Genomic DNA, 27,226 nt, shown 5'->3' on the forward strand with positions numbered 1-27,226 from the left:
TAAACCCTGACTGAGAAAGTTAAGTAACCCCGACAACTCGAGTAAACCCTAACCGAGAAACTTAAGTAACCCCGACAACTTGAGTAACCCATGACCAAGGAACTCAAGTAACCCCGAAAACTCAAGTAACCCCGGACCGAGAAACTCGGGTAAACCCTACCGCCAGTACGGCTGAGAAAAACTACCCAAAAAACCGAAAACCCGTTTCGTTACCGTTCCGAAAATTAGGGTACCCGATCCGATAACCATAATGGTTCGGGTACCCGTTCCGATAATTTGTTATCAGGTATGGTTTTTGGGTATTATTTTAAAATTAACGATTACCCGTTCCAATCCGATAAGCAATTTTTTTTCCACGTAAATCTATATTTCCAATATTTAAACTCTTACTTTACCCCACAATCATTATATAATATTAGCACTGTTAAAACGGTTTGACAGTTCGGGTTCGGTTCGGTTTGAAATCGGTTCGGTATTAAATCGGGTCGGTTTGAAATCGGTTTAAGTGTCTCGCGGGTCGGTTTCAGTTCGGTTTAAATAGTTATCGGTTCGATTCGGTTTCGGCTTATTCTTGAGCGGTTTTAATTCGGTTCGGGTTGTAAACGGTTCGGTGCAGCCGGGTTGCAGTTTTTTAACGGTTCGGTGTAAACGGTTTTTATACCGGATCAAACAGTTTCGGGTTGGAAACGGTTTCGAGTTAGAAACGGTTCGGTTCTTTTTCGGTTCAGTTTTATTTTGGTTCGGTTTGTTAACGGGTTTGCCTTTTATATGATTTAACGTTATTCGGATCAGTTCCAATTCACGTTTACTAAATTATGGTTCGGAACGGTTTTTTATTTCAAAAAGTCAATTTTTAATCGGGTCGTTTGAATTCGGGCAGTTAAACGATTTTGGTTTGAAGTTTCATAGTACTTGCTAACCTTTTGTTGGTTAACAAGTTTTATATCAAGCCAAGACTTTATCACTTCATATTTAGGCATTAGGCATTATATTATATACAAATTCTCATAAATTTCAAAAATACATATCATGTTATTTCAAGTTTAGTCATACTGATCTTACTAGTTTATTACAAAGTAACGTAGATTATAAAAGTTTAGTGTATTAATGAATTATTATTGTTTGACTATCACATTATTAGTTGCTTCTTATTCAATCAACTAATTGATGTGTCATAATCATGATTTGATGAGTTATTGTGACGTCGAAATTACAGTTTGATTTATAGACGGTTCGGTTTGTAAGTGGTTCGATTTATAAACAGTTCGGTGCAAACGGGTTGCAGTTTGTTAACGGTTCGGTGTAAACGGTTTTTACCTCGGTTCAAACGATTTCGGGTTGGAAACAGTTTCGGGTTAGAAACGGTTCGGTTCTTTTTCGGTTCGGTTTGATTTCAGTTCGGTTTAGAACTGGTTCGGTTTGTTAACGGGTTCGGTTCTTATACGGTTTGACATTATTCGAATCGGTTTGGTTTCGGGTTTACTTAAATACGGTTCGGGTCGGTTTTCGATTTTACAAAATCGGTTTTTAATCAGTTCGATTCTCATTTGGGTCGGTCGGTTTCGGGCAGTTAAACGGTTTCGGTTTGAAATTTGACAGCACTATATAATATCAATGATTAGTAACATTATTAATAATTTGGTCAAGATCATGTGGTATTGTTGTTAATTAGTGTTAAAAAAATATCATAATAACTAATTTATTAAGTTTAATTATCACTTTTGGATACGTTATTGGGTATCCGAAGTCCGGATACCCGAACTTATCGATTCGGTTTATGGATATCACTTTTAGTGATATTGGTTATCAAGTACTCGAACCGTTAGCACTAACGGTACGGGTACTCGTCCCATGCTTAATCCTACCGCACAGTATAACAAGCTGCATACAAAAAATTGTGTCTACCATAATAATGTCAAACTTCCCAATTTGTTTAACTTTACATAATCTTAGGCGATTTATTTGATTGTTGTTTTTTAATTGCCAGTTGGGAGTTTTACACTTATCAATAAGTATCTTATTGAAATATTTTTATTGTTTTTGATATATACTTATGAAATGTTATTTAACCTTTAATTATATCTTAACAGGTTATAAAGATTAATACAGAGATCTGTTTTTTTTTTTTTTTTGACAAATAATACGGAGATCTTAAAAAAAGAAATAAAATCAAACTAAAAAAACCAAATACTCTGTTCTCTCTCCTCTAAAAAGAAAACCCTCTTGTAACCTAGAACTCACCGGAGTTCCGGCGCCGCGGCCGGTTCTCCGGCGGGTTCCTCTTCTATGTATTAAGCTTTTCTTTTCTAGCGTTCTAGCGTTGAAGGTGAAGTGGAACCAGGCTCCCAGCGGGCTTCAAACTCCGCTTAGTGTTTAACCTCTTCTCGCCGGAAATTCTCAAGGTGGTTTTCTCACTTTTTAAGTTTAAAGTTCTAGTAGCTTTGTGATTTGGGTACTCGAGGGTAAGAAGGTCGTTTTCAATTGGGTTTAAAGTTTCGTTTGACAAAACAAGATTCGAAGGCTACCTCTAACGCCGCCGACTTCACGTGATCGAAAAGATCGAGTTGGTAAAGGTAAAGTTAGAGTAGGCTAGCTCTAACGCCGCCGACTTCGTGTGATCGAAAAGATCGAGTTGGTAAAGGTAAAGATAGAGTTAGGGTTTGTTCGTTTTCTTGCGTTGGGCTTTATTCTCGTTCCTTTAATTTCCTCTACCCATTTTCTGTTTATGTCACCATTTCGGGTTTGTCTCTTGGTTGTCTTGTCGCCGGTGATGTTAGTCCAGTTTGACCTTCACGGTAAAGGCGGTAATCGGAGGCTGGTGACTGTTGGTTGGTTTCTTGCTTATTTTATGGCTTTTTTGGTTTAATTTTAGTTTTCCTTGCTTCTATGGGTCTTTGCTATGAGTTTGATGCTATGAGATGCGGTTCTCTTTGTTCTAATTGGGGTTTGTCAAGTTTAATTGTGGGTTTAAAGGGGTGTGTCCTGCTCCTATTTAGAATTTTGGTTATGCGAGGTTTGGGTTTGTGGGGAATTTGCCATTGTTATGGTATGGTTTAGTTCATATGGTTGGTTAGGGTTTGTTGTTTGTTTGTTGTTTCCTCTTTCGATTTTCTCAATCGAAAGAGTTTCAAAAGGTTGTCCCTTGATGTCCTTTGTTTCAGCTTAGTAGTGGATTTTCAATCTATTACTTTGAAAAATGCCTATCTTAACACTACTCCCCAAAATGAAATGTTTGGGGGCCTCCGAAAGGTTATTTTGGAGGTTTATAGTATGTCAATGGTCTCTTTCCTTGAGAAAGGATCAATGGTACCCACAATTAAGGGTATCGAATCACTTGTAAGGGTGATTCAATGTGTGTTGTTACGCCCTAATCGCTATGTTTTCCTACCCCATTTACTTATTAATATAGGCTCTCGGTGTCCTTTTCAACTCGTTAATATGTATGCCAGAATTTGTTTGTTCGTCGTCCTCCAATGCTTTCTCCAAGTTCAAGAGAATGTGGAATACATAATCAGAAAGGTGTGTTTCTCATTGCATGCTCAAAGGATAATGGCAGAATTTTCAAACCAACAAGATCAATTGTGGAAGTACTTTAATTTAATGTATTCTCGTTGTAATAGAGGAGGTAATAGTGCTCTTAGTTTGTAATACCTTCATTTTATTAATCCGTTGTAAAAAAAAAAAAAAAACAATTAAAAAGCTCAACTGCTATTTGTCGCTCTTAAATTACCAGGTAACGCTCCCTTTTTGACTTGAATGGACCACTATGCCCTTTATGCAATTTGGGTTATAAAAATGACCTTGTTCCCTATTTGGACACAATACATGAAACAGTCCCCTCACTTCACGACATTGCTGTCCCGAGCTTCCCCAAATCGGTCCCCACGACCTTGCAACCAAATCGGTCCTCACGACCACCTAAATTTTCTATTTTCAAAAATCGTTAAATTTTCCGACGGGTCTTGGGTCATGGACGGCGAGTGGAACATACGTACGCCGGAGAATGCGTCAGATCAGTCTGTAAGTTTTTTTTTTTGGTAATTAGGACATCCGCCTAAAATTTCCGGATGTCCTAGGTACATCCGCCTAAAATTTCCGGATGTACCATGGAACATCCGAAAATTTCAAGCGGAAGATAGGATCCGCCTAAAAAATCCGGATGTTCCATGGTACATCCGGAAATTTCAGGCGGATGTACCTAGGACATCCGAAATTTTTTGGCGGATGTCCCTATTAATTTTTTTTTTTAAATGTTAAGTACGTTTATTTAATTTTTTTTATGTTTATTAAGTTTTTTTTTATGTATTTTTTTTTCGTGGTCTTGTGATTATTGTTGTGATTTAGTATTTGATAATTAATGTAATTTTGTTGTATTAATATGATTATTAGTAATATGTTTATTTTTTTGTTTCATTATTATTATTATTATTATTATTATTATTATTATATATTATTATTATTATTATTGTTATTATTAGTAATATGTTGATATTATTGTTGTTGTTGTAGTTGATATTATTGTTGTTGTTGTTGCTGTTATTTTTATTGTTGTTGTTGATATTGTTATTATTAATTAGTAGAAATATAATTTTAATATTATTATTATTATTATTATTATTATTATTATTATTATTATTATATATTGTTATTATTATTATTTATTTATTAATTAATGTTATGGTCTTATAAATTGTTTTGTAGTTGTTGTTATAATTTTTTATTATCATTAATATTGTTATTGTTTTGTATTTGTTGTTATTATTATTAGTATTGTTATTAGTATTGTTATTATTATTATTATTATTATTATTATTATTATTATTATTAGTATTGTTTTTATTATTTTTATTATTTTAATTATAATTATTATTATTATTTTTGTTTTTATTATTATTATTTTGAGATAAAGCATGTTTTGTTTAATTTGTATAGGATATGGAATCTGAGGAAGGCGGTGACGGTGTGAATTATAGTGGGAATTTTGTCACCGATACGTTTTTTCCTACATGTGACGATGCTGTTACATGGGCTGATGGTGTTTCCATAAAATTGGGATTTATATTGGTGAAATCGTCTTATAACAAAACCAGAGATGGTCGGCCGTATCGGTATTTGCGATGTGATCGGTCACGAAGGAGCAAGCCGAGAGATTTGGAGAACGCAATACGGAAGGACACCAAAACCAAAGCTAATGGTTGTCCATTCTACATCAAGATATATTATGATGTCAGCACCGAAAGTTGGAAGATCATTGCGAAAAATAATCACACCGGGACACATAACCACCCAATGATTGTGTACCCAGAGGGTCACCGTAAAGTGAGCGGATTGAGTCCGGGTGCAAAACAGGTTGTGCGGGACATGACAAAGTCCAAGGTTGCTCCCTGTAACATCATGTCCACTATTGCCGAGCAATTTCCTGATGATCATCCAAACATCCGACACATTTACAATTGCCGAAATGACTTCAGGATGGAAATGTCCGAAGGAAGAGGAGTTGTTCAGCAATTTCTTCATCTGGCGAGAGAGAGTAAATACATTTACTGATTCACGAACGATGATCACAACGTTTTGCAACATGCATTTATGGTGCACCCGATCATGGTCAACATACTCCGCACATACCCACATGTCATAGGTATGGATTCTACTTACAAGACCAATCGATATAACATGCCTTTCTTTGAGATAGTAGGCGTGACACCGACAAACCAGAATTTTCTAGTTGGATATGTTTTCATGCGGGACGAGTGCACGGCTAGCTATCGGTGGGTGTTGCAGAGATTAAGGGAGTTGATTGGGTTTGATAAAGAGCCATCTGTATTTTTTTCAGACCGTGATCTTGGGCTATGTGCGGCTTTGAGAGAAGTCTTTCCAGGGACGTCACATTTACTCTGTCTATGGCACATCAACAGAGATGTGGAGGCTAAGGTGACGAAGATGTTTGGAAACAAGACTGTTGGTGTCAGTTTTAGAGCTGGGAGATGGTTCAAAATCGTGAATGCAACAACACAGGCGGAGTATGATCGTGCTCTAACTGCCATGCAAGTGAGGTGGGGAAAATATCCGGAAGTGATTCAGTATGTTCAGAGAACTTGGCTTTGTCATAAGGAGAAATTTCTGAAATTTTGGACGAACCAGGTTCTTCATTTTGGTAACACCACCAACTGCAGAGTTGAGAGCCAACATTCAGCAGTGAAAACTTGGTTAGAATCATCCACAGGTTAGTTGTATTATTTTATTAGTTGTTCTCGTTGTTACGTAATTGTAATTGTAATTGTATTTGAATTTACTAATTAGAATCATTGGCAGGTGCTTTGGATACCGTATGGGCCCGAGTCCATTGTCATATCGGTAATTGCATCATACAAATTCGTAATGACTTTGAGGCATCAAGGTCTAAAATTGGTCAGATGTACAGACAGTTGCCACTGTCACGTATAAATGGCAAAGTGTCTCAACATTGCTTGAAAGTTCTGGATAACGAGACGAAAAGGATGCGGGATTTGAGTTACCAGGTCCATGAACGGTGTGGATGTGCTATGCGTCTGACCCATGGTCTTCCATGTGCTTGCCAGATACATGATTCGATAGTTGCACATACAAGATTGTATAGCAGCCAAATTCATTCTTTGTGGAAGATACTGGTTATTGGTGATGGTGTTAACATTCCTGAAGTGGTAAATGATTCGACCGAGGAGGCTGCACATTTTCGGTCCCTAATCGACGAAGTCATGGAAAGTGACCCGGCCGTACGTCGAAATGTAACGTGAATCATTGAAGAGGAGCTACATCCAGATCATTCACACCTTGAAGAACCACATATCAACCTTAACACTCGTGGTCGACCGAAAAGAAATAACACCTGGCATGACCGTAGCTATTTCGAGCATGTGAACCGTCAACACACTCAATGTGGTGGTGACCCAGAACCAGGTAATACTAAAATTCTATATTTAATATAAAAATATGTAAACTTAATACTTATAGCTTTACTAATAATTTATCTTTTAATTTTGTGTTGTAGATCCAAGTGACATTAGTCAATGCAGGTATTTGAACTTGCTTCCAGCCCCAATGTTGCCGTACATTTCGTCTTGGAAGGATGTCATTGGTGATGGGAGCTGTGGCTTTCGTTGTGTCGCCGACTTCTTCTTTGGCGATCAAAATAAGTGGTTTGACGCTCGGGAAACAATAGCGAACGAGGTCGCTGGTCATCCTGATTTGTACGAACGGATTTACGGGCTTGGGCGACTTTGGATGAACGTGGAGCGTATTCGATGGGATGGTGGGGCTGTCGGGGAGCGGCATTGGATGGTTACAATTCAAGATTTATTTCCTATTGCTACGTGGTTCAACGCAAGGGTGATTTGTCTCGGAGTAGGCCTAGTACCAACTTGCTACTACCCATGCATCACAGTCTTACCGCTTAGGGCACGCAACGGGGTTCGGTCACCGACTCGAGAGTTTGTGATTGCTACAGTTGGTGGATCACATTTTATCCGTCTTGATCTTGTACCTGATTCACCACTCCCGCCGATCGCCGGTTGGTGGACGCAAAACCACGAGGATAGTGTCAATGGATGGGATCAAGCATATCAAATACAAGCTGCTCAGTCATTGTTCGAGTCTCACTCGACATTTCAGGATACTCAGCTAGTGCTTTTTGGTGAATCTCCATGGAGCGACCCATCCACTGCAAATCAAACAATAACATATTTTAAACACAAAAATTCATATAAGTCATTGTTAATATAATAATAAGCATAAATAATTACGTAATCAGTATTAGTCCGCTCAGGCAGGTTGCTTGTAACTCCTGCACCTGGAGATACCCGCGGGTGAGAAAACATGTACAGCCACTGCATGTAACCGGGCGCAACCGAAGGAGCTGCAGCACTAAGCCTAGGTAGGGCACCTAAAACAACACTCTGAGATACCCCAGGGACAAACCTGTTCCACATCACAGCTGTCATCTCAGTCGGTAAGTCTACCCAATACATCTTCAAGTTAGTCGGCCTCTTGGCCTTCTCTGGCCTAATGATCTCGCGGGGAACGCCTTGCACGAAACCAAGCTGGCGCACCACTCTATCAGGCATGTACGACTCAATGATGTTACGGTACTGGATGCAGCCAATGAATAAAGTGGGGGGCACTCGTAATGCAGGATCAGCTCCGTACGGTAGCCAGTTCACCTCACGGTCAGTAAGCGCATCAATCCTAGTACGAAAAGCTAACAGGCGCTCCAGGTTCTTGCTAGGACATCCCGCTCCTACATCCCAAGCAGACGCACGAGGTATTTGAAGGTCCCGGGTCAAGGTACCCTAATGTGGCCGAAAGCACGGAAAGTACTCGTAAATCCACGCTTGCAGAAGCGTGAGACAACCAGCAATCGAATCAGCACCTTTCCGTGATGTCGTGCCCAGTTGCCGATACAAGTAGGCCAGTGCAGCTGTTCCCCAAGCATACTCGTTAATAGGGACATCCGTGTGACATAGCTCGTGAAGGAAGGAAGGATGCGTACGGTTACCACTCTTGTCTACAAACAGTGTACCTCCAAGCACTAACCACAAGTATGCATCAAGCTGCTCACTAAAATCCCGGTCGACCGCCAATGTCGACTCAAAAATCTTATCAGTCAACACGCCACTACCCTGCCAAATGGTCTTTGTGCCGCAAACCTCAGACAGATCATCTAGAGTCATATCCATGGTGACCGAGCACGCGTCCCGTAACACGTCCGTGCTAGGAGTAGTGGACACCATATTGCCTGCAACCCGTAACCCAAGTATGTTGTACACGTCGTGCAACAAGATCGTAATCTCCCCAAATGGCATGTGAAAGGTGTTCGTATCTGGCTGCCACCTCTCAACAAAAGCAGAAATCAACGGCCAATCAAGTCTCTTAAACATCAGGCCGGGCAAGTGAGACAACCAACTAGCATCAATCGCCGCAATGTCCTCCACAGATTGACGGCCTCGCCAAGTGAACAAGTCAGAACATAACTTTGTCCTACTCAAACAGCGCAAAACACTACGCTCCTGCTCCATTTAGATATACCGTGCCACGTGACCGCCAAAACTAGGGATAACTGACCCATCCTCAGGCCTACCCGGCATCGGTTCTTGCACTAACCATGCCTCTGCAGAGCTGGAAGTAGGCTGACTCGACCCACTACCAACAAATCTCCCAAACTGACCCTTATATACCATATGGAAATCCTGAGGGTCCTGTTCTTCATCCCGGTCACCAACATGACTAGCCGAACATTCGTCTTCCTCGTCAGATATGGGTGCTCCACTTGCAGAGTACAAGGGCCGACTACTACCAGACTGTTGGTCTCTCGACCAACCACTAGTAGACCCGTATTGCTGCTGCTCGGGCTGAACCGGTGAAGATCGAGATGTCTGTCTCCTAACAAACGCATTCAGACGTCGTGATATTGCATGTCGAGCACCAGAACCCTCGATCTACATAAAATTAAAAAATAATCCGATTTTAGTAATAACAATAACAATAACCATAATAACCATAATAACAATAACAACAATAAAAATAACAACAACAACAACAACAAATACAAATTAACAACAACAAATATAACCTTAACAACAACAATAACTAACAACAATAACTAACAACAACAACAACAGCAACAACAACAAATACAAATTAACAACAACAACAATAACCATAATAACAATAATAATAACACTAATATCAACAACTATAATACTAATCATAATTAAAAATATTAATAATAGTACTACTAATAACACTAATAATAATATTATTATAACAACAACAAAAAAAAAATTAAACAACAACAATAACCATAAAAACCCTAATATCAAATTAGTTTAATAATAATACTAATCATATTTTTAAAAATAATAACACTAATAATAATAATAATAACAATAATAACAATAATAATAATAATAATAATAATAATAATAATAATAATAATAATAATAATATCAACAATAATAATAACAATAATAATAATAATAATATTAACCATAACACTTCAAAATAACAACAAAAATAAAAAAATCCAAAAAAAAAAAAACAAATTACCAACAACAACAATAACCTTAACATTAATAATAAAAACCTAATATCAACAAAATAATAAAAATTATCATATTTTTTAAAATAATTACATTACAAAATATAATAAGCACAATAATAACAACAACAATAATAATAATATCAACAATAATCACCATAACACTTCAAAATAACAAAAAAAAACAAAATCCGAAAAAAAATAAAATTAACAATTTTATTTACGGACCAAAAAAAAAAAAAAAAAAAATTGGAACTTCCGCCCAAAATTTCCGGAAGTTCCATGGAGGATCCGCCTGGAATTTCCGGATCCTCCATGGAACATCTGGAAATTTTGGGCGGAAGTTCCTGGATCCGAAATTAAAAAAAAAAAAACCTCGTCTCCACCATCACCGCCACCGCCGCCGAAGGTCCTCCCTCCGAATCTCAGCCTAATCCGCCTCGAATCACCCATTTTCTTTTGTGTTTATGATGATTGTTATTTTTTTAAAAAATGAAGAACAATTTTTGAATTTTTTTAAAAAAAAAAAATTGTTTTAGAGAGTTAGAGAGTTTGAGAGTAAGAGAGTTAGAGAGAGAAGTAAAGAAGTGAGAAATGTTGGTCGGGAAGGAAAAAACCGTATTTATATATTACGGGTAAAATTGGAATTTCAAGAAAAAAAGGGAGCGTTATCCGGTAAAATGGGAGCGACAAATAACAAACCCCTTAAAAAGGCAGGAGGCGAGTCCACGTGAGGGCATCTATGGGCCTCATTTCTCAGTCCAAGCGCACTCCATACTCCCTCGCACGTTAAAATGACTTTTATCTGAATTCGGTTGAATGATTTGACGTTTATACTAAGTGATTTACAACTATACACCTACGAGAAGTAGATAAGATTTTTTTTTTGTTTGTTAGTTTTAGTTTTGTCATTTTTGTTTAATTTTTACTCCAAATTGTGGGAGTAACACACTAACAAGCTTAATAATTACACTACTTTCTTTGTTTTTTTGGAATATTTTTCATTACTTATTTTTCAATACATTATTTTATTATAATCATTAATATCTTTTTATTAGTAGTGTGTAAAAAGTACTCCCTCCGTCCTCAAAACTTCGACCTATTTGGATTGATTTTGCAGTTATTAAGAAACTTAAAGAAAAAGAAATAAAAACATATTGGAAAATAAATTTACATGGGGTTTGTAAAAAAGTAGAGAGATAAAGTATTAAAAATACATGAAAAAACAAAATTGTAAATGAGGAAGCTAGCTAATTTTGCACAAATATTGTTGTAAGTTAATGGGTTTTTAATGCAAATGAGTTGATCATTTTGGGATTAAAATTAGACCAAAAGGGTCAAAGTTTTGGGGACAAAGGGAGTATAAAAACTAGATGTTATTAAAATATATAGGTAAAAGTTAAATATCGCTCCCGGCCCGGGCATTAGATAAGAGAACTAAAAGTGGATACATTAGAATAAAACTAACATTATATACAACGAATGACGCGTAAATTTGTCATAAATTCATAACTTAATACTATTTTAAAATATAAATAGAGATGAATCTAATAAGATTTCACATGACTATAATATTTCTTAACTATTTTATCAAACTAATCAATGTTAAGTATATGAATAATGTAAAAGTCAAAATATTTCATTTTTTAAAAGGAAACAAGTGAAGTATAAGTACTCCTCAATATTCAACTTTAGATCAGTGCACCTTTAGGGGGTGTTTGGTATGACTAATGAAAATGGAGTGGAAAAAAAAAACAAATAAAAGGGAGGAAACAAATCATTTAACTCTTACCTTTTCATTTGTTTGATTTAATCATGGAATGAAATCACTTAAACTTATCTTCCTTAGCTTTATTTGTTTGAGGAGAGTAAGGGTAATTGTTACCTTAGGTTTTAGAGAGGTAACAAATTAGTGGAAACCATTACCCTTAGGTAATAATAATAATAATAGTAGTCAGTTATCCAAACTTGGGTAATGGCAATAGTTTGTTTAAATTTATTTCCAACAAAAAAATAGTCCAACCAAGTATGTTCTTAGTGAGACTATTAACCTTTTTTTTTTTTTTTTTTTTTTTAATCCATAGAACTTTTTTTTTTTTGAACTTGTCTAATCTTTAAACAAACAATTAAACCACTTTTTATGAGTTCAAATTTTGTGGTCTATGCTTAATTTGGAATCATCTTAGCTCTTACATTGCAAACTTTTAATTTGTTCTTGTAACATGCTAAGCTAGCTTAAGAGCCTGTTCACATTTACTTAATTTCAATTCAGTTCAGTTCAGTTCAGCTCCAATCAGTTTAGTTCAGTTCATTTCAGTTCAGCTCTAATAAGTTAGTTCAGTTCAGCTCCTAATTTCCCTCTCTCATAAAATATTCATTTCAGCTTTGTTAAGTTTAGTCCAGTTCAGTTCAGCTCCAATCAGTTCAGTTCATTTTTGTTCAGTTCAATTCAGCTCCTATCAGTTCAGTTCAGTAAATGTGAACAGACCCTAAATCAAATTCTATGTTGACCTTTCTTACATAGTCACATATATTCTTTAAGGTTGTCCTTTACCTTATTTATAATATGCAGACCATTTTGTTTAATACGGAGTAATGTCTTAACTTCTAATATAGTCTGTAATTGTTATGATTTCAATTTCCTATAAAAATCATTATACATCTAAATGTATACTAATGTTAATACATTGCACTAGTTAAATGTTCAAGTATCTCTATCTTTTAAAATGTTTGATATAACTCTTATAAATATTATTGTACTTTGTATTTGGATAATATACCCTCCAAAATGTTAATTTACTTATTGCCGCCATTAATATTAATTTTCACTTTTAATAATATTGTGCGGACATTTATATTATTAAGAATATTTGTTTACATATTTTCCCTCATTAATACTACTCTGTACTAATAATTAAAGTTGTGACAAACCGGAAGAACTATCTAAACATGGCTAGATATGACACACGCGTTAATCCCTTTCTAATTACTGACAAATCAAGACATATTTGACAAGTCTAACACATAACACTCACTAACAAGAATAATTACTCATTTACTTCCAACTCTAAAAGTTTCAACTCTAGCTTCATTTTATAATAATAATAATAATCCCATGTCCTAATGTCCTACACTTCCATTATAATTATCAAATTACCAAAGTGGAAAAGTTACTTTGACTTCCATTCAAATATACATGTAATTTTTTAAATTTGTTTGTCTAATACTCACCAAAAACATCCAAAAATAATAGGCTAACAAATCACAACAAAGTTAGCATAACAAACCTCTTCCCTCCCATTTTTGGGGTCCCTTCTTTTCTCTCTCTTCTCCTCTTCAATGGCGATTTCAACACACAAGAACAGCATTTGGGACACTGTCCTTGAGCTTACCAAAACTGCCCAACAAAAGGGTACCGACCCTTTTTTGTGGGCAATTCAAATTTCCTCTAATTTGAATTCTGTAGATGTTTCTTTGCCTTCTATTGAACTTTCACATACTATGGTGTCCTACATTTTTTGGGACAACAACGTTCCTTCTGCTTGGAAGTTTCTAGAAAAAGCCCTTATGTTGAACATGGTGCCTCCTTTGCTTGTTCTTTCTCTCCTTTCTACTAGGTTTGTTTGTTGTTCTGGGTCATTTTAATTCTATTGTTTTGCATTGCTTATAATATTTGTTGATTGTTATTTGATTGGTTTTTGTTGATTTGATCTGAATTTTGCATTGATTTTGCCCTTTTTATGTTGTGGGTTATTTTGCATTTGTAGAAATTTGAGGGTGTTTTTTTGCATCATGATGTTTGTATAATCATCATTGGTAATTTGGATTAAACTTTGGATTTTCATATTGATTAATGTTACATTGACTCTAAGAGTTAGCGACTCTCATACTGTGATTAGCCATAATTGTATTAAAAAATTGTTCTATGACCTCTCACAAAGGTTGGTAAATCTCAGTGTCAACCAAACATTTTCCGGTTATAACCCGGAATCAACTCTTTTTTTTAGTACTAGGAGATGAACTTGGAATTTTTGGTTTATGTGGACGTGTTCTCTTGAAATTAGATGATTAGTTGGTGATTGAAGTTTCCTTATGTTTGATGGTTTTTGCAAATCTATGTGTCATTATCCTCGGTTATTCAATGTTTGAATTTGTCTGAGATTTTCTGCCTTTTGATCTTGTATGGTCAACCTTGTCATTGTTTGTTTCTATTTCATTTGTTTTGATGGAAAAAATTGAGGCATGCATTACAGTGATAATCCCTGGGTTCTGCAAGACTGTACAGCAGGTCTAACATTTGCAGCAAACTACTCAAATTTTGGATTGTGGTTAATTTTTTGCCTAAAGTGTACTTAAGCTGCTTGTTTTTTTGAGGGGTGTTGCATAAAGTGTATTGATGCTCTCTATGTGTTCGGAAACGAATGAAGATTTGAATCACACGATGTGTCTTATAAGGGGATCAGAGTCTTAGAGAATATTGAAAGAACGAGGAAATGATATATTAGGTTGTGAAAATCAATAGCTTTGCAGCAGTCCTGGAATTAACACGAAAAACTGTATTTTCCTTGGATTCATACATATCAGAATGAAAAATCCCATGGTTTACTCACTACATCTAGTAAAGTGTTGGCATCATTCTCTCCAACACAAAAACCGACATCATATTGAAGTCTTAGCCCTATTCTGAATTGCACGAGTATGGGTTGATCTTGTATGACTATCCTAGCAATTATTTCTTCAGTGGGAAATTTGGTATTTCATTTTTCATCAGAGAACCTTTGAAAAAAAAAAAAAAAATTGACATAAAACTGGTTGGGGTATTTGCATGAGCGCTGCTTACTTTGATTTAAAATAAGTAATTGTACTGTTGCTCATGTTGGTAATTCTATATCAATGATGTTTTTTAGTACTGTTTTTGACAAGCTGTTGACTTAAAGCTCTTCTGTTCTACTTTTACTAAACTGCATGATTAGATGGACTACTTTTCTTATTCACTTTTAGCCTCCCCTCTACAATTTTCTATCATGTTAACTTCTCTTTTGAAGGCTAATTTATTGCTAAGTTTTGGTTAGATTCTTCTAGCTTTTGATATGCATTGCAGTTAGCTGCCCCATAAAATGATGATTGTGGCATTTCCGACTTCAATCACTTTACTTTTGTGGTCTTTCCTGTTATTCTGATATCTAACAATTCCCTGATCTTGGAATCTAGATTGTTACCCGATTTTCTCATCCCTTTTTTGTCATTGCATGTTGAGCTTGTTTTATACTCGTGCTTTGCTTGAATTTCCTTTCTCCACAGGGTCATTCCTTGTCGACATTCTCGACCCACTGGATATAGGCTTTACATGGAATTTTTGAAGAGATATGCTTTTAAGTTGAAGTCTCAGATCAGTGTGCCTAATTTTGGAAAGTAAGTTCTAAATTTAGATGCTTTAAGAGGCAGGGGTCTGTATCACTCATCACCTTTGTCTTCAACTCATGATCTAGTTTTGTGCTGCTTTCAGTTTTTGTGTTTCATGACAGTTTTAAGTGAATTGTGCACAAATAATGTTGAGTACATATTGGATGAAATCTGAATGGATTTAAAAAGAAAGTCGATGTTGTTTATAATTGGCTGGGAAAACTGATGCTAACAGTTCGTTAGATAAGCTTTTACAGGTTGCTTTGAGGTAGGTCTGGGTTGTGTGTGTTTACTATGTGCAGAATTAGCTCTCTTTGCTTGGAATATGTCATTGCTGCTTTGTATATATCAAAATGTATTTAAGATTCTTCACATTCAGAGCTCATGACACTAACATTTCCTAAGAGCTATCTTCTCTCCCATTAGATTACTGTTGTTTAGATAACATTTCAGCTCTCTGTCCATATTAAAGCATCCACTACAGCTGTCTATTCAGCTATGCATTTTGCTGGTAATTAATTGTTATTTGCAAAGATCTTATTAGCTTCTGAATCTTGGAGTGGTCATATGTAAAGAAGCTACCTGTATATAAGTAGTTCTTATTCTTTTCAGTCACTTTGGTGTCACAGGTTTTTCTGCTTATGATGGCACAATATGGGGATTCTATGGGTTAATTAAATTGATTTAGCTTTATTTAGTTCTCAAGCTGTCAAATTTACAGATCTGTCTGAGAAGTGTGATTCACTAGGTGGTATAAGTAGTTACTGATGCTTACCCGTATATTTGCTGAAATAATCCTTTTTATGCACGCTGGTGTTATTATTATTGCTGTTACAGTTACCTTTGTTCCTCTTTCTTTTTGTTATTCTCAGAAAGGCGCTTTACTAGTCTAATATTTATAATCTTGGATTAGAAACACTAAATGGGGTGGGCTGATTTGGATTCTATCCCTTTTCCAGTAAATTTAGAGTTTGAACCTTAATGTGAACTTTGTAAAAATAATGTGTGGTCACTTCTTGTGTGCTGAAAGATCTAAACTGTTGAGGAGAAGAAATTAGTGATAGTCCTGATAGGCAAATAGCAGAGCTGCAGACCCTTATCATGGCTATTTAGATTATTATCTCCTTTAGATTAAGCTGTGCGGCACTTGAATTATGATCTATATAGAACTTAAATTTCTTATTTTACTTGTTTCAAATGACCCACTTTCTTCGTTTGTTTTTTTTTCTTTTAATGGTGCTTTCCATGTATTGTTCGACTTTCTCTTTCATTGTGTGGATTATGCTTAATTGTAATGATTATTTATTATTACATATCCTTTTTTGTCTTAAGACCTTAATCTCATTTTCTTTGTTCTTGCAGAGTCATGATGTCAATTGAGCATGTCCTATGTCTTTCTCAGATATTTGGTTCACGAGCAAGTGAACCAAATGTTTTATTGGTTGAATTTGTGTTTACTATCATGTGGCAGCTGCTTGATGCATTACTAGATGATGAGGGTTTACTGGAACTTACCACAGAGAAGAAATCTTTCTGGGCTATTAGTACTCAAGAGATGGATGTTGATCCTTATGATAATTATGATGAGAAGAAGTTTGAACAACTTGACAAATTGAGAAGAATGAATACTGAGATGGCCTTTGAGATTATTGGACAATTTTTTAAAAATGGAGTTACCTTTAGAATGATTTGCTTGGTTCGCCATAACATGTAAGTCTTAAATTTTTGTTTAGAAGTCTATTTTATATTGGTAAAACCCTTAAAGGGAAGCTCCTCTTGTTTTTTCTTCTGGTCAGTTAGACTACAAGTTGTGCTATTAAGTATTCCCCTTTCTTCCACTCTTTTGCCACCCTTCCCTAAAAAACAACATTAAAGTGATTGCACCAACTATGATTACACGTCACTTTTTACTGGTGCAAGTTTTGTCAAACAAATAGATATTCTGGTCAGTTGTGTGTGATGAACCGACTTTAGGAGGGGCATTATGGGTAGTCAAATATGATTCCGTTAATAGTCATAGGGAGAGTATGCATAAGGAAAGGGGATGTTTAATATTGTTAGAGAGTGAAAAAAACTTTGAAGAGCTCCGGCCTCTAGAAGGTTGGTTAGAAGAGAACAAGCCTCTCGAAAGTTTGTACTATTTTTTTTAAATAAAAAATTTCATTGTTCATGCGAATTCCATCTCCTTTTTATTGCTGCTTCAATTTTCCCATTCATATTGTTTCTTAGTCAAAATCTTCATTTTCATCTCTTAGAATTGTCCGTATTATGCTGGCTTGTTACATTTTGATGGCTGAATTTGCAAGAATTGTTTCATTTTAGTCATTAGTTGCTAGTACATTTTATTGATTACACTCTGATTTATTGGCAGCACTTTTTAACCTTTGATTGAACTCTATATTCAATTATTCATTGCCTAGTTCCTATCTCATTAGTTTTAATTAATCTCAATCTATGTTTCATTGGCAGCACTTATTAGTGCCTTTGAAAGAAGTCAAGAACACCATTTTCACTTCCTAGTTCCGATCAACCAACCACCCCTTCCCCCGGCCAAAAAATATATAAATATAATGCACAAAAATCCCTCAAAACTCCATTCAACATTTAATTATGAACTGTTTACTGTAAAAGCATGGAGTATCAGATGTATGTTGAACATAAAAGGCAACTCAGCTTGATGCTAAACCTCCATATGATTTTGTTTGCCTACCTCTTGCTTTTGTGCTGGATCGGTTTTGATGTACCAGTTATGTAACCATGGAACCCAGAATTAATTGCCATTATGAAGCTTTATTACATTTAGTTATGCTAAAGATGCTCAATACCTTTTGTCTTTTCCTGCTTCAGGCCAAAACAATGGGCAGCTTTAACTGAAAGATTAGAGTTGCTTGCAACTAACTCATCAACGTTAAGGAATCCAAAGATTTTAAGTCCCAAAATGCTTTTAGAATTGACTTCTGATGCTTGCAAACTTTCATCCTGGAAATACAAAAAGTCAGAAGAGTTTTCTGGTGATTTGGATTTCATATCACTGGCTTCTCCTGTTCATGGTCAAGAAACTTGCCATTATGGTTTGTGGCTTCCACTTGATATAATTTTGGAGGATGTCATGGATGGATCTCAAGTTACAGCAACAAGTGCGGTTGAGATCATTACTGGTACAGTCGACATTAGAACTGCAAGATATGTTATACTACGTATGTTGAATTTGTTACAAAGAGGACGACAAGTTAATGTCACATTTTTCGACAGGTTTGGTGAAGTCCCTTCAAGCGATTAACAATACCTCCTGGTATGATACCTTTTTAGCCTTGTGGGTTGGTGCTCTACGTTTCGTTCAAAGGGTAAGAGTCGTAAGACATCTGACCATCTGGTTCCTGGCACTCCAAACCATCTTTCATAAGGATGCTGTTTTGTTTTAGAATGTCATGCATTTATTGATTTAATTATTTCTTCATTAATGTTTTCCACATATTCCTAATTTTTTAAGAGGGGGGGGGGGGGGGTGGTGCTGAAGAGTTCCAGCCACACTCCAGCAATATTAGAGTGGCTGTTGCATTTAAACCTTAAACTGAAACCCAATACTATGCCTTTTTGATTCATTCTGTAATCTGAAGCCTAAAAATGATGAATCTTTCATCTCCATTGAAGATGATTATTATCCATCTTTTATATTAAAATTTTTAAGCCATGGCTGAGTGAAGTTTCCCTTCAGCCCAAAACTTGTATCTAATATTGGTAATCGGCTTATGAGTTGAGTTGTTGAGTTTTCTTAATATTTTGATAATAAACTCCCTAAATAATACTATCACTGTTTCCGAATACTTGCATCATTTATTTTGCACGCTAATCAGTTGAGTGGAGAAAGACATTTGATTAAAAGAGTGTGCACAACAAAGGTACAAAAGTCGAGTAATCTCTACTTATATATTGGTTAGTGAATTGATTTCACCAAAATAAACTTTCTTTGAAGGAAATGATGCATGTAATAGTGAAACATCCCAAAAGGGAATATGTTGCGTGTGTAACGCCTTACACAAGAGACAGACTGAATTTGTTTTTGTTATTTTGTGTCTTTTATTTTGGTTGAAATATAAACGGTACAGCTCACATTCTTGATCTGTCTTGAATTTTCAAGGAAAGGGATCCAATGGAAGGGCCTGTTCCTCGCCTTGACACCCGGATGTGTGTTTTGTTGTCGATCACTCCTCTAGTGGTTGCTGATCTCATTGACGAAGAGGAAAATCCACTAGATGAATCAGAAAGTGGTTTAACCAATAATTGGAATAGAAGATTTGATCCCTACACTCGTCGCAAAGATTTGGTTTCCTGTTTGCAGATACTTGGCGATTATCAGTCTTTGCTGTCCCCACCTCAATCTGTTGTTCCTTCTGCCAATTTGGCTGCTGCAAAAGCAATGATGATTATTTCAGGCATTGATGTCTCTGGTGGATACTTTGAATGCATTAATGTGGATGATCTACCAACTAACTGCGGTAAGTATTTATCAGGATTGAATTACAAAGTTTCTGAATTATTTTAATTTAATGAAAAAGAATGATTATGTTCTGTGCTTGACTGCCAAGGTGTTTTTCTACTGTAAGCGGAACTGTCAAGTTCTAGTGTCAGTCTTCCAATTTTTCTGTCTGCCTCTGCGGTTCTTAGTCGTCTGCCTCATTAGTTTAATGAAATCCCTATATTTTTCTTTGCTTGACCATCATCTATTGTAAGCGAAACTGCCAGAATTAAGTGACAATCTTCCTATTTTGCTGTGTGCCTGTGTGATTTTCTGTCGCCTGCCTCTTTAGTGTTATAATCTTTTATATTTATCATTACTTTTTGTCATTGCTTTCATTCAGCGTCTTCAAGGCAATAGGAATTCCGCCCATAGTCCCATATTTCCTAAGTTTTACTTTTGATTAACTGATTCTGTTGCTCTGTTGTGTTACAATTCTTACAGACGCATTATATCCCATTTATCTATGGTATTATAATGACCAAATTCCATTTAGGTGGAATAGAGTGTTGAAATAGAGTGTTGTGTATTATCTACTTTGCTGCTCTTCTCAAGAAAGATTTGAAGGGGGAACTACAAGTTTTGTAATAATTTAATAGCTGTATACCTGGTGTACAGTATTACACTCATATGGGAAAATAGAACAATTTAAGCTCAAGAATTAAATAGCCTTCAGAATAAAGTGGAAGGTAATGTGATCATTCTGTGTTTGGAAGGTGGGAAACCCGGGGGGGGGGGGGGTGGTGGTGGATTCCAACTTGCCAACCTGGATGGAGCGATCATGGTTCCTCCTTCCTGTGATCATTATTCATCAGGGAACTGAGGTGGGCGAAATTTTGCTCCCCACCTCAAGTTCAGTCAAACTTCAAATTGTTTGACCTTGGAGTAAGGGTATTGGACTTTATCAACTTTGCTGTTTTTCTCTGAGAAAGATGGAAAGGGGAAAAGGTTAGAGTAATTAAGTTTTTCCAGTTTTTTGTTTACTTAAAAGTTTTGTTTATGATTACGCGTCTTTGTTTAGTAAAGCATTCTATTGAATATCTAATTCTAAGTTACGTAATTGGACAAACTTCATTGAAAAGGATGTCTGATATTTTGTCTATCCTTTACTTAAATAGATTAACCAAGTGTTAATGAAGCTCATATTAAAAAGATGGGTGGGAGGCACAAATACTTGCTTCAAATTACACCCAAACAGCAGCAGATACATAATTTATTAGTGTCAGCATCAGAAGTAACCAATTAGTTACTTTGTGCATATGCTTTGCTGATGACACTTGTGAAAGTTTGCATGGTTGTTGCTGATCTTACTGCCTATTTTTGATCTGTTTATTAATCCTCATTTGCAGCTGGGAATATGCGGCACTTAATAGTTGAAGCTTGCATAGCTAGGAATCTTCTTGATACATCGGCATATTTTTGGCCAGGCTATGTGAATGGTCAAATAAATCAATTTCCTAGTCGTATTCCTTCTCAAGTGCCTGGTTGGTCATCATTTATGCAGGGAGCTTCACTTAGACCTGTGATGATCAATTCTATGGTTGCTGCTCCAGCTTCAAGGTATGCTAAGAATTACCTGAGAAGTCTTCCTCTAGCTTCTATGGATTTATCGATTCCTACTTGTTTTCTGTAGAGTTTGTAAATTTTTGATATTGTCATGGAAGATTGTATGCGCCTTTTAAAAGCTTCTATGGATTTATCGATTCCTACTTGTTTTCTGTAGAGTTTGTAAATTTTTTATATTGTCGTGGAAGATTGTATGCGCCTTTTAAAATAGTGTGAAGGGTGGGACGTGGGATAGAGATTCAGAATTTTAGAATGGTTCTTAATCGAGTTGAATTCTCTTTGTCTTGACACAAGTAATAATGTGCCAACTGATGTTATGTTAAATATAGTGACTCTAATTTTAAGATAGTGAGCTTTATTAAAGTTTGTGTGACCTGATCAACAATAATACTTTCTCCATTTTCTTTTAGATGCATCACTTTCTAATTAAGGAATCTTCAATGTAGATGCATTACTTTCCTTTTTACTAAATAAATTCTCTCTATCTCTGTCCTGTCACATGGGCCCTATTTGTTTTTTCTGTCTACCTCTCTCTACTCCAAAAATTGTCTAGGAGTCCGTGAAAACTAAAGTGACGCAATAAAAAAGACGGATGAACTAGCCCGTTGATGTTATGTTGAACATAATGAACCTAATTTTAGCATAGTGATTTTTATATATATATTGACTAGTATATTAAAACTCTCATTATAATATATATTAATATCATATGGCCTTTATTATAACACAATGACTTACAATTTAACATAATAACCTCTATTTTGACTTGGTGACCTTTTTATTAATATAAAGACTTTCAACATGTAAGCATAGAGTGACCCTAATATTAGTGGTCCACAATAAATTAATGTGAATCGGGTCTATTTAAGAGATTACAAGAGTATAAATTATAAGTCTCTTTTTCATTATGTTTTATACTTGGCCTCTTGCTACATGTATTTTTCTGAAGTCAGGTGTAAAAGATATTCTATTTAGTAAATTAACTGAGGGTAAAGCAACTGAATTTAAGCTCATGCACTTGATGGAAGTTTAGCAGAGCTGGAGAAAGTATTTGAGCTTGCAATGAGCGGATCAGAGGATGAAAAGATTTACGCAGCCACAATTCTTTGTGGGGCATCCTTACTTCGGGGATGGAATGTACAGGTAATAAATTAGACATTCCAACTTTAAACTAGTGTCGGCATTTTATGAGTGAACATTGATTTATTGATACATTTGATGTCTTGTCTTGCAGGAGCATAGTGTGTCTTTTATAACTAGGTTACTGTCTCCTCCAGTTCCTGCTGATTTTCTGGGTAATGACAGCCATCTTATAGCATATGCACCAATGCTTTTTGTGCTCTTGGTTGGAATAGCACCAGTTGACTGTGTCCAGATCTTCTCGTTACATGGCTTGGTATGCTGGGGTTTGACTCTGTTTCTGTCTTGTTGAATTTGTATAGCTTCTTAGGACACCTTATATAATAAGTTCACATCATTTTATTCTTTTAGGAGTTATTAGTAAATACTACCTTCCTTTCTGAAAGTTATTTTTGCTTTTCGTTTAGTCTGTTCTGAAATTCTTTACACTCTTGTGTTATTCTAATTTTAACAAACCCAATTTACTACCTTACCTCCCTTACCCCTCAATATATACACCTTTGTACTATCTGTTACTCTTCCACTTTTTTCTTACACACACCACATTGACCCTCTCTCTCCCTTTGCCTTAATTTGTGTGCAAATAGAACTTCTAGGAACGGAGGCACTCCCCCCACTCTTTTTTTATTCTTTTATTTTTTTATTTTATTTTATTTATTTATCTTTGATTTACTTTAACAATTTGGAACATGAATAAGTGAGAATTAGTGGAAAATGGGCCCTTTTTTGACTTTTTTGGGAAGGAAAGAGAAAATTGTGTAGAGACATTAGTATTTTTTGTATAATAAAATGTGGACCATGTGGTGGGGTAAGGAGGTGAAAAAGTGAGTATTTTTTTTACCATAAAAGGAATAAAGTAAAAGTAGGAAGATAAATAAAGAACATATCAAAACGGAAAGTAGGAAGATAAAAAAAAAAAAAAAAAGAACGAAGGGAGTAGTTGAGCAAATAAACTGCTGATTACTGGAGCAAGTTGACAGTTTTTTTAAACAAGAATGATTTTTATTTGCTGGCAGAATTTGCTTTATGTTTTTGCAAACATGTAAAGAAGGGACTTTTAGGATTGTTGACTGGAATACTTTTTGTGGTGGTAGATATAGAAGTATGAACTAATTTTTTGAAACAAGTGCTCGCTTTAAACAGTGTCGATTGTTTGGGGCATGACTATTTTGTCTCAACTATACTTGTGAAAAATTCATGAAAAAAATAGGTGGAGATAGAGATTTTGTCGGTATTCATTTAGTCTTCCGCTTCTTTGCAGGTGCCTCAACTTGCTGCATCATTAATGACAATCTGTGAAGTTTTTGGATCATGTGTTCCTAATGTTTCATGGACAGTCAATGAGGAAGAAATTTCCGCTCATGCTGTTTTTTCAAATGCCTTCGCTCTACTTTTGAAGCTCTGGCGGTTCAATCATCTGCCTCTTGACTATGGTGTGGGAGATGTACCTCCAGTTGGGTCTCAACTTACTCCAGAGTACCTTTTATTAGTGCGGAACGCTCTCCTTTCATCTGCAGGATATGTCCTCAAGGATCGTAACAAAAGAAGACTTTCAGCTGTTTTTAGTGCATCATGCCCAAAACCCATATTCGTTGATTCCTTTCCAAAATTGAAAGTCTGGTATCGTCAGCACCAAGCATGCATTGCTGCACCTCTCTCTGGTCTAATTCCTGAAAGTCCTGTGCATCAGATTGTTGAGGTACTTTTAAATATGATTTTCAGAAAGATCAACAGAGGAGTTCAGTCTTCTGCAGCTTCTGGAAGTAGTAATTCTTCTGGGCCTGCTAGTGAAGACAGCTCTTTAAGACCCCAGTTGCCTGCTTGGGATATTCTGGAAGCTGTTCCCTATGTTGTTGATGCAGCCTTAAGTGCCTGTGCTCATGGACAGGTCACTCCTCGTGAGCTAGCTACAGGTAAATCCTGTTTCATTCAACCTCTGTGATACTAGTGAATGTCTTTACAGTTTGACATGTAATATTTCTATGCTGAAAATGTATAAGAAGCGTCTTTTTTTCAAGTAATTGTATATACACATTTACTCCGATCCAACTCCTTCAATTTTCTTGTGTGTAATTTGTAACACAGGTATTCTACAATGATATTGGATTTTGTGATTTTGTGCAATGATGACATAAACCTGATAATTTTTTCTTAATGTAGGTCTTAAAGATCTTGCTGATTTTCTTCCTGCGTCTTTGGCAACAATAGTGAGTTACTTTTCTGCTGAAGTGACTCGGGGAATATGGAAACCGGCTCTTATGAATGGAACAGATTGGCCAAGCCCTGCAGCAAATTTATCTAATGTTGAGGAACAAATCAAGAATATACTTGCTGCAACTGGGGTTGATGTTCCCAGCCTTGCTGCAGGTAATATAATTTATAGCATTCCCATCCTTGGCAATTTTAAAAGCTATCCATTCTTAGTATATGCTGATTTGGTATCTAAATTTTGTCCCTTGACATCCAAGATAATATAGGTTGTGAACATTTCTTTCAAAATGGGGGTTTGGTTGGCTTGTCTTCTGTGGCAACTAGAAACAAATTCTGAAATTTAAAAATTGCATGTGAATTTACACCAAAGAATTTAGGAATGTTTCTGTGATTGTAATGTCAGAGTTGTCTCCTGAATTTTCCCTACTCAGGTGATCTCAAAGGTATTAATGATGTAATTATAACTTGTAAGAAAGGGTAGAGATGCTTCATAGACCATGTTTGCATCCCTGGACAAAGTTGTTACGCTTCGGTTTACATTTCTCATACATGTTTTCCAGTATAACACTTAGCAACTTCATTTAATAATCATCTCAATGGTTGGTTAGAATTGCTTGCTCTATAATGTTTTGCAGCTTTCTCTGTTTTTTGGAGTTATTTCATATGAGTCGCAGTTATTATGATCCCCATATATTTTCCTCTCATCAATCTATTAAATACATATATGCTTTTGTTACAGCAGTAAATTCTCCAGCTACTCTTCCTCTGCCGTTGGCTGCATTTTTGAGCCTCACTATAACCTATAAACTTGACAAAGTATCGCAGCGTTTCCTCAATCTGGCAGGACCAGCCCTTGAGTCCCTTGCAGCTGACTGCCCATGGCCATGCATGCCTATTGTGGCTTCTTTGTGGACACAAAAGGCAAAACGTTGGAGTGATTTCCTTGTCTTCTCGGCATCACGTACCGTCTTCCTCCATGACAACAATGCTGTGGTTCAGCTTCTCCGTAGTTGCTTTACTACCACACTTGGTCTGAGCACCAATCCTTCTTCAAGCAGAGGTGGGGTTGCTGCCCTTCTTGGCCATGGATTTGGGTCTCATTTCAATGGGGGGATATCTCCTGTTGCTCCAGGAATTCTATATTTGCGTGTATATCGCTCTGTTAGAGAGATCATGTATTTAGCAGAGGAAATAATATTTCTCTTAATGCAGTCTGTTCGAGAGATAGTAGGTGCTGGGATATCTAAGCAATCAAGAAAGAAACTTAAAAGGACAAAAATGGGACCAATATACGGGCAGGTCTCGCTCGATGTGGTAATGACTAAAGTGAAACTGGCAGCTTCTCTTGCTGCTACACTTCTGTGGTTATCTGGGGGACAGTGCTTGGTTCAGTGTCTATTAAAAGAAACTCTACCTTCTTGGTTCATCTCAGTTCAGAGATCTGCACAAGAAGAACCAGAAGAAATAGTTTCAACGTTTAGAGGTCATGCATTGGCGTATTTTGCAGTCCTGTGTGGAGCCTTTGCTTGGGGTGTTGACTCATCATCACCTGCATCCAGACGACGCCCTAGAATTCTTGGGCAATACTTGGAATTTCTAGCAAGTGCTTTGGATGGTAAGATCTCTTTGGGTTGTGATTCAGTTGTATGGAAAGCCTATGTTTCGAGTTTCATAAACTTGATGGTAGGGTGCACACCAAATTGGGTGGTGGAAATGGACGTGAATGTATTGATGAGACTGAGTGAAGGACTGATTCACTGGAATGAAGAGGACATTGCTTTTGCATTGCTCACGACTGGTGGGATGAATACCATGGGTGCAGCGGCAAAGCTCATAGTAGAAAGTGAGAGATAACGCACATCTTTCTTTCTTTCTTTCTTTTTGCGGCACCTAAATTTTATAAAAGGTGCCTGCTAGTTTCTTGTAGAATTGTACATGAGTTTCATCATGTAGGGTAGTTGTGCAGCCATGACCACATTGTATTTTTATTTTTATTTGTAGGGAGTACATGTTTACTCATATTGAGATTACGTAACTAATCTTTGTACCATAGCTATCTTTTATTACCTTGCTACGAGTATTAAATAGGGAGAGGTGTATAGTATTGGTTTTTTTTTCCTTTCCAGTGAACTCGTAGGTGATGATTTCTTCAGGCCTTCCATTCAAATTTTTTGTTTGGTATCAAATTGGTTGGCAAGTCATTATTATGCACTCCATATTTCCAAATTTTATGCATGTTTTTAGATAAATGAAGCAGCTCCCAGGTGACTTATTTACTGATAAATCATAGATCACTATTGGCTCATCTGCTAAAATAT

The 27,226-nt window shown here is 36.1% G+C and overlaps 1 protein-coding gene across 5 annotated transcripts; it reads left to right on the forward strand.

The window, feature by feature from the left end:
* Positions 1 to 1,948: 1,948 nt before the first annotated feature.
* On the forward strand, positions 1,949 to 27,024 carry LOC110722116 (mediator of RNA polymerase II transcription subunit 33A-like). 5 transcript variants are annotated; one of them, XM_021901366.1, is made up of 13 exons: positions 1,949 to 3,625; positions 3,734 to 4,020; positions 15,374 to 15,484; positions 16,838 to 17,185; positions 18,323 to 18,633; positions 18,728 to 18,819; positions 19,614 to 19,971; positions 21,341 to 21,551; positions 22,586 to 22,700; positions 22,792 to 22,953; positions 23,959 to 24,610; positions 24,858 to 25,064; positions 25,648 to 27,024. In XM_021901366.1, the coding sequence occupies exons 2-13, from the start codon at positions 4,004 to 4,006 to the stop codon at positions 26,760 to 26,762; spliced, it is 3,699 nt and encodes a 1,232-aa protein (XP_021757058.1). In that variant the 5' UTR covers positions 1,949 to 3,625; positions 3,734 to 4,003; the 3' UTR covers positions 26,763 to 27,024. The 5 variants fall into 5 exon arrangements, with proteins under 5 accessions (XP_021757058.1, XP_021757059.1, XP_021757060.1 ...); XM_021901367.1 differs by lacking the exon at positions 3,734 to 4,020 and having other exon boundaries at positions 1,952 to 2,641; XM_021901368.1 differs by lacking the exon at positions 3,734 to 4,020 and having other exon boundaries at positions 1,952 to 2,402.
* Positions 27,025 to 27,226: the final 202 nt, after the last annotated feature.

This window comes from Chenopodium quinoa, unplaced genomic scaffold, assembly GCF_001683475.1.
Source record: "Chenopodium quinoa cultivar QQ74 unplaced genomic scaffold, ASM168347v1, whole genome shotgun sequence".
Taxonomy (NCBI): domain Eukaryota; kingdom Viridiplantae; phylum Streptophyta; class Magnoliopsida; order Caryophyllales; family Amaranthaceae; genus Chenopodium; species Chenopodium quinoa.

Bases quoted from the DNA above. Each gene is read 5' to 3' on its own strand.
- LOC110722116 (XM_021901364.1), top strand. From the start codon at position 13,412: ATGGCGATTTCAACACACAAGAACAGCATTTGGGACACTGTCCTTGAG. The intron at 17,186-18,322 runs GTAAGTCTTAAA...TTCCTGCTTCAG, and splicing joins TGCTTGGTTCGCCATAACAT to GCCAAAACAATGGGCAGCTT. The intron at 22,701-22,791 runs GTAATAAATTAG...CTTGTCTTGCAG, and splicing joins TTCGGGGATGGAATGTACAG to GAGCATAGTGTGTCTTTTAT.